Source organism: Formica exsecta, unplaced genomic scaffold (assembly GCF_003651465.1).
Source record: "Formica exsecta isolate Colony F162 unplaced genomic scaffold, ASM365146v1 scaffold92, whole genome shotgun sequence".
NCBI classification, from domain to species: Eukaryota; Metazoa; Arthropoda; class Insecta; order Hymenoptera; family Formicidae; genus Formica; species Formica exsecta.
This window is the reverse complement of record NW_021853687.1, coordinates 34,000-45,525: the sequence shown is the minus strand read 5'-3', so window position 1 is coordinate 45,525 and position 11,526 is coordinate 34,000. Positions and strand designations below refer to the sequence as shown.

At 35.7% G+C, this 11,526-nt stretch overlaps 1 protein-coding gene across 8 annotated transcripts in view; it reads right to left on the bottom strand.

The window, feature by feature from the left end:
• The window catches only part of LOC115245158 (patronin), an 89,385-nt gene extending 78,096 nt beyond the window's left edge, over nucleotides 1–11,289 (bottom strand). The window contains exons 1-2 of one of the 8 annotated variants that reach the window (XM_029823304.1): nucleotides 10,729–11,289; nucleotides 8,424–9,277 (exon numbers count right to left, since the gene is read on the bottom strand). In XM_029823304.1, coding sequence (XP_029679164.1) covers nucleotides 8,424–8,807 — 384 coding nt within the window. In that variant the 5' untranslated portion in view covers nucleotides 8,808–9,277; nucleotides 10,729–11,289. Of the gene's footprint in view, nucleotides 1–8,423; nucleotides 9,278–10,152; nucleotides 10,244–10,728 lie in introns of those variants that run through there. The other 7 variants (XM_029823300.1, XM_029823301.1, XM_029823306.1 and 4 more) reach the window with 7 other exon arrangements.
• Between the last annotated feature and the right edge of the window lie 237 nt (nucleotides 11,290–11,526).

Below are 11,526 nucleotides of genomic sequence, written 5' to 3'. Positions count from 1 at the left end.
TTATTTTAATTTTATTTTTAAATAATATTAATAAAGAAACTTTATGAAAAAATGTCATTATAGATAACAGTCTTAATGTTAAATATTCCAAATAAATTCACAGAGAGATTAGAGCGAAGTTAATGCAAGTTTATCTCGACTCATGAATTTCTCTGTAACGGATTTTCGTACAAAAGAAGCCTTTTCGGTTACGACGAAGTATCTTCTTCGATGTTAGATATTTTCTTTCCAGCTATTCTTCGTACGGTTTCCTACACGATGCGCAACCGAACCCTTATCCTAGAGGGTGTGTCGTTCACCCTTGTAATAGGCGGTTCGGTTTCGCTTCTCGTGATACATTTTTCCGTACGAAAAGCACAGCGCTTGCAATATTATTCGAGCAACTGTCACGCAACTGAATTATATCAAGGCTTTATTTTACTCAATTATATATGTATTTGAATTATATATTTCAAATTGAATTATTATATCAAACAGAGAGTACATATAATATGCATTCCTACGATTTTGTAGATAATTCTATTATAATGTAAAATACGTTATTAATTTATGGAATAGAATTTTACGTGGAAATTTTTATCTTGGTGGTGGATTCTCGTTATTTTAGAGCTATTACGCTCTCAACTATATTATTCGTAGGTGTTCCGTACCTAAAGCTGTACTCACACCTGCATCCGAACGTATGTGAATGAAAAACGAAATAGATAATGGCGCAACGGCTGCTGCTTCCGGTGGAAGCACCGGTGGAACTTTTATTCCGCCGACGAGTTTTCGTCTATGCCGCCGCTGCTCCAAACGGAAACATCAGTCGTTACGGTGCAGCGACTTCCTTCCTTTCGTTTTTCCTCTGTATCAAAACGAATGCGCCGCGCATCTAACGCTCTCTCATGCGCGAATATTTAATTGTAACTTTAAAAATGTATCTCCATATAATTTTTTAAAGTATTATATTTTGTGAAGACAAAGCATAGATAATTCATAAAGTATTGTGAGAATAATCGTACACTCAAAAAAGTGGTATTGCAACTACAGCAAAAATTTTCTTGGTGCGCAAAATTAACTGAGGTACATAAATGATTAGCAAATACTGTGATATCGCATATGTTTCGCATTTAATCAATCTAAGTGACAGAGACAGAATTTATATCTGAACTGTTTGTGAAATTTAGAAAGAATGTTTTTCTGTGGCGCCTATCCATGTTAAGGCCAATCATACTTGTTATAAAGTTTGGCTGTGGTATACAGAAAAGATTAGCGGCAAGAAACAAATGAATATATAATCCTCACGTCTAACATATTTGTATAACGCGCTCAATCTATCTAGCTCTTTTAAACAATTTTTCTCAATTTTTCGATGCTGCAGTTATAATTGGCAGTTATATTTCTCACAAAGATCGTTCTGTAGTATCGAAACTCATATTTATCCAATGCAGTGATTAACATTTGGCAATGGGACCTAAATTTTCTAGAAGATATTATTAGAATGTTGCTGCTATAAATTCTATATGTAACAGACAATATTCTAACAGATACAAAAAATAGCGATAAATTTTTGTTGTGACACCTAGAAATCTACCTATATCAGCAAGACATTTTTTTGAGTGTAAGCGCAACGTGATAATTAAACCTCACCCTGCAAATGTCACGTTACTTGTAACCCGCGTGTGGGAATAAAAAGAAATATATTTTTTCCTCCTTAATATTTATAGATACTTCTAAAAAAATATGTTAGAAATACAAGATATCTATCCAAAGCTTGTAAAAAAATTCTTTGAGAATTCCCTGATTTTTTAGATAATTTATTCAAAATTCCAGGTAAAATTAGAGAATTTTTACATGGAACTTTTTAAAATAATTTTTTTTTGTGCGTTTTCTAATGCATTTCACTCATACAAAGAAAAAATAAACCACTTAAATTTAAAAATGTACTGAAAAGAACTGAATGACTTTTGTAAGATAAGCATTTTCATTTGCATAATATTTTCATTTTCTATCATTAATTGTAAGAATTATAATAAAAAATGTGTATTCATTGTCAGTATTGTGTGTTCAGTATTTTTTGCTATGATAATGAACATATTTATCAAAGAGAAAGATATATATTTATAATATATTTGAAACATATAATTCACACAATTATTGGCCAATCAGATCACCGATGCTTGCAATATAAGAACAAAATAATCAAAGAGAGAATATTTGAAAAAGTTCCCCGAGTTCGAATGAAATTCCATGAAAATTCCCGGATTTTTCAAGGTAAAAACAAAATCCCTGAGAATTTCAAGTTTTCTAGGTTTTTCCAAGGAGTAGACACCCTGAAATATGATAAAATAATAATTGTATTCTTTCCTGATTTTACATATAAAATTCATTAATTTTATATTTGGCTTTTTGAATAATAAATCGAACGCGCCGAAAAAATAAAAATTATTTGTGTCGATTTTATTCATTTCTGTTATAACACAGATATTATTTTTTTACAATCTAATAATTCTGGCTAAGTTTGATAATGAGAACTTTTATATTATTAAATATTTTTAATGAAAGTGACGACAGATGCGTGATGTTACAGTGAATAATTCTCTTTGTCTTGAGAATGGTGACCTCGACAAAACAATAACTGCAGTAATTAGGAACATTCACAGCTTCAGCAGCATAAACGCACTATAAATACAGCGAGAATGAATACCTTTCGCACATAAAACACTATATATATATATACTTTATTTCTTTGAAAGAACACGTAAAGCAGTTTAACAAAATGGTTCTCCCGACAAGATACACCAACAAGTACTTTTTGGTAGAATCATGAGAATTTGCATAAACGGATAAACGTTTCAATGAATCGCTCGAAATTTTCTAAGCTCTCCAGAAACTTTCCCAGAAACGGTACAATAAAAGCTACGGTAGCTAAGAATGAGGAGTTTGATAGTGGAAAGCGCCCGAGAGCGTTTCCTTTCGTGGAAAGCATCTGACAATGAGCGCGAAACAATGCACCGTTGTCGCATAACGCGGATTCATTTTCTCACGAAGTATTGGATTACTCCTTCTCTAACGAAGGACATGGTTGTAAGTGTTGTATAAAGGCAGAGACGTATATAACGCAACCTATCTCATGCTCCCGAGACGCCTCCGTCTTTTACAGGCGACAAAGCTAACATTCCTTAGGCATTTTGTGAAAGCATAATGTGCCTAGAACTTTTGACAGTATTTAAAAAATTGAAATATATGAAAATATTTAATAAAATTGAAAATATATACAGGGTGTTCAAAAAAAGGTGGTACCAAATTTTAGGAGTCTAGTATTCGTAAAAATAATCCAAAAAATCTTAATAAGTAGTATTCCAAAAACCATTTCTTTCCGAGTTATAAAGCATTTTCTTATAGATAGAACTCATTTCGAGTATGCATTGTATCGTTTACAAGAAAAGTGGATAGGACGTGGCGGTCCAGTTGCATGGCCACCTCGTTCACCGGATTTAAATCCGTTAGACTTTTATTGACGGGGACACTTAAAGAGCATGGCGTACGCCACATGAGTTGACACATTGGATGAATTGATACAGAAAATTGAAAATTCTTGTCAACAAATACGAAATAAATCTGGAATCTTTGAACGTGTTCGATCTTTAATGAGAAAGCGTGCCGAATGGTGTGTTGAAATGAACAGAGGGCAGGCACATCAAACATCTGCTGTAAATTGAATTTATTTAATAACAGAAAGCTTTATAACTCGGCAATAAATAGTTTTTGGACTATTTATTAAGACTTTTTGATTCGTTTTTATGAGTACTCCTAAAATTTGGTACCATCTTTTTTGAACACCCTGTATATTCCGCGCAGCAAAATTGATATTGATAAGTCAATAAACATTTAAATGTATGTCCATGTGTTGTATGTGTAATAATTAAGTGACATAAATACGTCTAAAAACGACTCTGCTCACACGAGGTCAGATATGTCTCGCTTTCGACTCGCCGCCCACATTTCCCTATTTACGCGCGGTTTCGAAACTTAAAACGGTTTCGATTATCTGCTTCGCCAAGTCAGATATGCGCGTCACTTTCACCGATTAATACCTTTTAAAAATACGAGTCCGAGAGAGTACGGAACATCGCGCATATTATGATTACGTAAAGTGCGACGGCATTTTTCCTTTTAAGGGAAACGCAGGGTGTCTAATTTTATAAAAAAATTCCCTGATCTTCCAGATATTTTTGTTAAAAATTCCAAGTAAAGAGAATATTTTAAAGAATTTTTGGTGTAATTTCCTAAAATAAGTTTTTTTATTGCACGCATTTTCAAATGCTTTTCATTCATACAAAGGAAAAGCACAAAGCCATTTAAGTTTCAAGTGCTAGATTTACAAACTGAAAAAAAAAAATTGAATAGCTTTCGTTAAGATAAAAATTTTTAACTTGCATAACATTTTCACTTTTTATCACAATTGCAAATTCAATATTTTGTTAAGACATTCAATATATAAACAGAGATAAATATATATTTATAATATATTTTAAACACATAATTCACAACTTGGCTTATTAGCGGATTGCCTACTGCTTACAGTAGAATTGCAAGAGCAAAATTATCAGAGAAAATTATAAAAAAAAAATTCCACGAGTCCCAATAAAATTCTATGACAATTCCCTGATTTCTGAAAATTAAATTAAAAATTTGTACAGAAAAGTATCAAACTAATAAAACCTAATGTAAAATATATTATCTAATAATAACGATAATATATGTAATCATCCAAACATATTAAATCATCGTTATTTCTTACGCGCGCGGAATATACAAGTGAGATTCTACATACTTCATTCGTGACATTAATCATTTTCCAAGCATGTGTCATGGTCGCCGTAATTACTCTAAAAGGAGCCGGCAAGGCGCGTAGCGAGAATCGAGTCCTCGTCTCGAGATGTCTCTTTCTCCGTCATTCGTAATGTTATAATGAAAATATTCCAGAAAATCCTTGAGCCAAGTCGTCGTGACCAAATATGATCTGGATCGGTCAATCGATCGACATTTCAAGATCACCGGATGTTGTACGTCAAGTGTATTGACATCGATAATCATGTTAAATTAAAATAATGCAGAAATATTTATTTCTACATCGTTAATTATTATTTCGCGTTTCATGTGCATTTATTTATGCAATTATTTTCACTAAAAGTTGTTTTTTTTATTCTTATTAAAATTATTTCGTTATCGTAAATCCATATGCGAATCAATTATTATATCTAATATGTTTAAAAAATATTCTTTCCACTTTTTAAAAATAATTAAATTTATGCAGAATATTAATTAAATTATGTAGAAATGTTATATGCGCACAAAGACTTTACGACAAAGAGGATCGTGATGTTTAAGTAAGAAATTTAACGGTCCACATTTTCGTGAATATTTCAGAGATATGAAGATGTAGAAATCGAAACATGTAATGCGCAAGAAATTCACAGCAACTAATTGCACGGCTTACACGCGCCTTGCATAGATCTTAATGCACGTTTGATAATTGCACCGCTTGTTACATGGAGAACGCGCTCCGTCCGCTCCTGCGTTAGAAAAGGAGGAGTTCCAACGACACGCCTTAAATTAGGCGCTTAGTTTCCAGTACATTAATCGACGGAAACGATCGAGACGAGAGCACGCGCGCGAGATAAGATCGCTTTTCTTACCTTAGCAACGCTAGTAAACACCGTCGATGCATTTACTATCGGAACGATCGTTCGCGGGATCCTATAAGATCTTTGCTGTGACTTTGAAAATAGATATGTAATGATGGTACAAATAAACTCGCTCATGCAATAAAAATGGCCTTATTTCCCAGACACAAGAAATTAAAATTACGCATCGATGCATTATAAATGTATCTTCGCGCTAGTTTTTTTATAGGCTGATCTGATATGTATTTTCATCTTTATGAAATGTACTTGACAGATTCTTTTTATGCGAGGGGATGTAATACATTTCAAATGTATTTAATGTACAGCTTTTCTTTAGCAAGCTTTTTGCAATTCTCCATCGCTGAAACATTTTTCTCTAACAAGCTGGGCCAAACTCATGAGACTTCTTTTGGGCATGTGCCAAACGTGATTGCCGATAAGGAGGTCACTAGCATACTCACATATCAATTGTTCATTAGCACGGATTTGCGCAGGATGCCAAGATGAACGGTATAAAGGAAAGTTACATTCAATCGTATATATAAAAATCAAATATGCGAATTTCGCAAAGAATATGCAAAGCTAAGAAAGCGTGAATTTACCAATAATTCGTATAATACTGATCGAAAAATTTTAAACGTGCAATAGAATTAAATCCGTGACGAAATACAAGAGAGAGAAAGATATATACTTATATAATAATAATAATTATATAACAATCTCTCCACATTTGAAAGCATTTGGAGTTTTTAAAGAATGATAAGATAATAAAAAAAAAAGAATTTCTTAAGAAAAAAGCATAACAAGATGTTTATCCAGGGTTGGTAAAAAAATTCCTTGAGAATTCCTTGATTTTTCAGGTAATTTGTTCAAATTTCAGGTAAAATTAGAGAATTTTTAGATGGAACTTTTTAAAATAAGTTTCTTGGTGTGTGCGTTTTCTAATGCTTTTCACTCATACAAAGAAAAAATAAACCACTTAAATTTTAAATATTAAATTTAAAAATATACTGAAAAGAACTGAATGACTTTTGTAAGATAAGCCTTTTTCATTTGGATAATATTTTCATTTTCTATCATTAATTGTAAGAATTACAATAAAAATATGTACTCAATACTGTGTATTCAGTATTTTTTGCTATGACAATAAATATATAATCAAAAAGAGAAAAATGTATATTTATAATATATTTGAAACATATAATTCACGATCATTGGCCAATCAGATTGCCAATGCTTGCAATATAAGAACAAAATGATCAAAGAGATAATTTTTGAAAAAATTAATTGACTTTGAATAAAATTCTCTGAGAATTCCCTGATTTTTCAAGGTAAAAACAAAATCTCTGAAAATTCCAGGTTTTCTAGGTTTTTCCAGGGGGTAGACACCCCGCATAAAGATATAGATAATACACATTCGATGAATCCAGACTAAAAAATCGAATAAAATAAAATTATGGATTGCAAGACACGCAAGGAACGTCTTTTGCGTACGATGACGCGCGGGTTAATAAACGAAGCCATATTAATAGACGATCGATACAATTTTCTGAAAGCTGATACGATCGCGTAAAATCTCTGTTTTACAAGCGTCGAGAGTAGCGGCTTCCGAGACGCGCGGCTTCGCTTGAGATTAACGGCGCGATTAAAGGGATGATTAAGGTGCGCGTTGCGCGATTTCTCGGGGCAGTTCGTTGGAAAGAGAGGGGAGGGACCTGCGTTCGATGGTCCGCATCCGTAGCCGCGTGTTTTATCGTGCAATAAATAAGCTCGTGCACAGGAAACGAACGCCATATTCGTCGCAGCGTCACAGCTCGGGAATAGCTTTACTGCCGGACACAAGCCCTCTACAATAAGTCTCACAAATACACGCGACGAGAATTTCTTTGACACTCGACGAACGTGAATAAAAATATCTCACTCTCTCTCTCTCTCTCTCTTTCTCTACAGAACCTTTTTTTATAGATCTTAAATTCTCTCCTTTCACATTTAATCCTAATCCCAAGTATATAAAGTGTCTTATATATAAATAGGGTATAGATTAATTATCGTAGGGTATAGGGTATAGAATTATCGTATTTCTTGTCAAAAAATGAACGTTCTTTTTCTTTGACAAAATTTCTAATTTGGAAATGTCTCATTTTCCATCTCATTTTTAAATATAAATTTATACAGTGCATTTGATGTCTTTTAATTCTTCGTATAAAACTTTTGATAATTCTGTTATAATAAAGTTTAATTTTAATATATTTAAATTTACATATAATACATATATATTAACATTTATCTTGTTTACATCAGAGCTAAAAATCACATTTTGCTGCCATAAGGGAATATACTTTATGTCGATGCAAATAAAATTTCAAGTTTTATTATACAAATTTTATTATATATTAATTATAACAGAATTACTAAAATTTTTACATAAAACATCAAAAAACTGTAAATATACTGTATTTGCATATTAGACAACGAGATATCTTGAAAACTCTTGCCAACAATTTTGCCAAAAGAAAAAGATGATTATTCTTTACAAGAAAGAAATATATACCAGTATACAAATATATATTATATAAAACAATTTGTGAATATACTCATTTATATTTTATCAATTTTTTTATTTATGAGAGCTTTTCGACCTCGGGACACGATAGATTTCTCCAGGTCGCTATTTTCGTTTAATCCGTAATTATCTCGGAGCCGTTTTGACTCGTGGACGGTTCCGGAGGAGGAGCAAAAAGAAAGACTCACCTGACGAGAATCATAAGAGTCGGAGAAATGCTCGGAGTCGCCCCCGCTGAACTGTTGGTCGGCTGTTGCTGCCACTGCCGTCGCGGCACCGGTTGCAGCGGCGGAGGCTGCGGCAAGCCTGCGTCGATCTTCTGCACTCGCGCCGCGATCCATCGTCGTGCTGTAGAACACATGGACGGCGCTCGTACCGTCGACGGACGCGTCGTCGTCGGCGACGCCGTTGCACGCGAGCTTGTCTTGTTGCTGCTCGTCGTCTTTTACCGTCGTCGTCGTCGCCGTCGTCGTTGTTGTCGTCAATGATGATGGCAGCGGCGGCGAGGCTAATTCCTGCACTACCGCGGTCTTACTGCCCTTAGCGAAGAATCGTGAGATCGTATTCCACATTCAATGGGATGATAATGATCGCGCTGACATCCGCGGCTGCAATCAACGACGACCGATCAAGGCGACTCCCTGTCCTCGTCATAGCCGAGACGACCTTGCAGAAGGACCTCTTGTTCTCTGTGTCCCCTGTTTGTATCCTTTCTTTGTTCTTCTTTTACGAGAGAAATTCTCGGATCTTTTCCTCCGCACTTTTTCCTACACTCGTTTCACTCGTTGTTTTATAATTCCTTATAGAATGTTTCACTTCTCTTTCTTCGGTTTATCCTCGCGCACATATGCACATACACATTATACCAACTATGGTGGTACGTAATTCTTGCCGTTGTCTTCTGTAACGATACAAACGAGAGACGATGGAGAAGGATAGACCGAGGAGCTCGTATTCGTTATCCCACGTGCGCTGGTATCTGTCACGATCTCGCCGATACACACTATCGATGCGTCACGATTTCCGACGAATCCTTTTAGCCCTATAAATCAGAAAACATTAACCAATAAATTCTTCAACCTTTATATAATTAAAATACTACTAGATATAAGTTTAAAAGACAAAGATACACAAGCAACTTTGTTATCTTTCAACGAGTATGACGCACGGAATACGGTTGCAAGGCACAGCGAGATTCTCGTGGCAAAGTCAGATTTATTTTAATAGCAAGTTTTGGAAGAGAACCAGAGCTAGTATTCGTCTGAAGATATTCATCTGAAGTTGTGTAGCAAATGTAAATATTATGAATTTCTATAATGATGACTCATAAATAAATTTGCGTTAATAATTATACTGGTTTTTATGGTTGCAGAATAAACACGTCATATGCTATTTACTATTAATATTGTAGTTAAATTGAAAACTCTTGAGAGAAATTAAATTCTCTTCATATATAAATTCTTAACTTAATTGTAACGATAGCTAAAAAAATCGAAGAAAAATATTTATTCAATATTGTTATCGAAGTATCAGAGTGATCACTGTCAATAAATATACAAACCTATTTCCTAGAAAGCTCTTATATACACATAAATAAGGAATTGATTATATTAACAGTACTAGCTACTGTTAATTATAATTTTCTCCTTTTCTGTTAATATTACCTTAATTAATTAATAATTATTTAATAATTTTTAATAATTATTATTTAATAATTTTCGCAAATAAAATCTAACTAAATTTGCAATATTCTGAATAGATAATTTAGAATAGATTTACATGATATTTCAGATAATGTTAGGTTTCACCAATTACATTGATTCTCCTCATACATATAGAAAATTGTACTATTTCAAATTTATGTTCAATAAATATTAGATAACCTCAAAAAAAAAATGTATTTTTAAATTGGATAACCTCAAAGCACCAAAGAAAACACACAGAATATCGATAGGCCAAGCAACCAAGTAAAGGATGTATTGTCAAATTTCACGCTCTGTATTACAATCCTATTCGACGTGAACGTCACTTGCTCGATCTCGCGATCGTCGTGAACGACGAGAATACGTTCCAGGAAAGCCCGCAGTCGATGCTACCGAGAGAGAGAGAGAGAGAGAGAGAGAGAGAGAGAGAGAGGAGAGGACTCGTTCGCTATTTTGGTCGGCAAGCTTAGATATCTCTCTCTCTCTCTGTCTCTCTTTCTTTCTCTCTCTTTCTCAGGAGAGCCACGAGTATCGATCTTTGCGCGAGGAACAACCGGACGACGACGGGAGCGGCAGGAAGCGAAATCGCCGATTGACCGTCCTCGTCGTTTTATAGCCTATTCGCACGATTGTTACTCGAGGAACGAGGATCTCGCTACATGTGCGCGTGACCGAGAATTTTACGTCTATATATGTGTGCGCGTGTGCACGAATAAGAGATTAAAGTAGGTATCCGAGAAACGCGTGTATGCGAGTATGACTTCTAGGTCTCATTGTCGAGGAGGCGTACCTCTCGTTTCTCCGTAGCTCCTCTCTGGAGATTGACTCGGTCCCCGTCTCTCCCTCCGTCTCTCTCTTTCTCTTGCTCGAGAGACCCTCCGAGGTCTCGCGACAAACGAAGCTCCTCGAGTATATCCGGCCGTGCGTCGCGCTCGTTGACAACTATCCTCAGATCCCGGCACTAGGCGCGAACACTAGACGCACACGTAAGGTATCAGGTAAGGTTTTCACCCAGCGCTATGAGAGCACACGCGACCCAGGATCGTCCGATTATTCGGCACACTCTATCGTTCTCTCTCTCACTCGACCTCCGAACCGTCCGTTACCGAGCGATCGCGCCCGACTTCGCTCCGCTTCCGCCGTGAAGTTCGTCGCGAGGCGAGCCGAGGCGAGGCTCGCCGACAGATCCACGAGCTTCGCCGCGTAACACCACGCAACCTCTCTCCCTCTCAGCACGGAGATTCGTCCGTTCGCAGGCAGCAGTACGCCGCACGCAGCACTTTGCCGTCCATCGCGATACACGAGAACGAGAGGATCGCGGCGAGACGACTAATCGAGATGCGCGCGACGATATCGCGAGCGAGGGCGCGCGATACATCGAACTGGGCGATCGAGTCGCGCGCATGCGCGTCGGGGATGCGCGCATGCGCATCGATGATGTGCGCGTTTTTTAACATCACCACGCTCGCGACAGTACAGAGCGGGGATTTTGATTTTGAACGAATATTCCAATTCATTATTTTCTTCAAGTCTACCCGATTTCTTAAATGGATTTTATTTCATAAATTTATATATGTGAATATTTTTA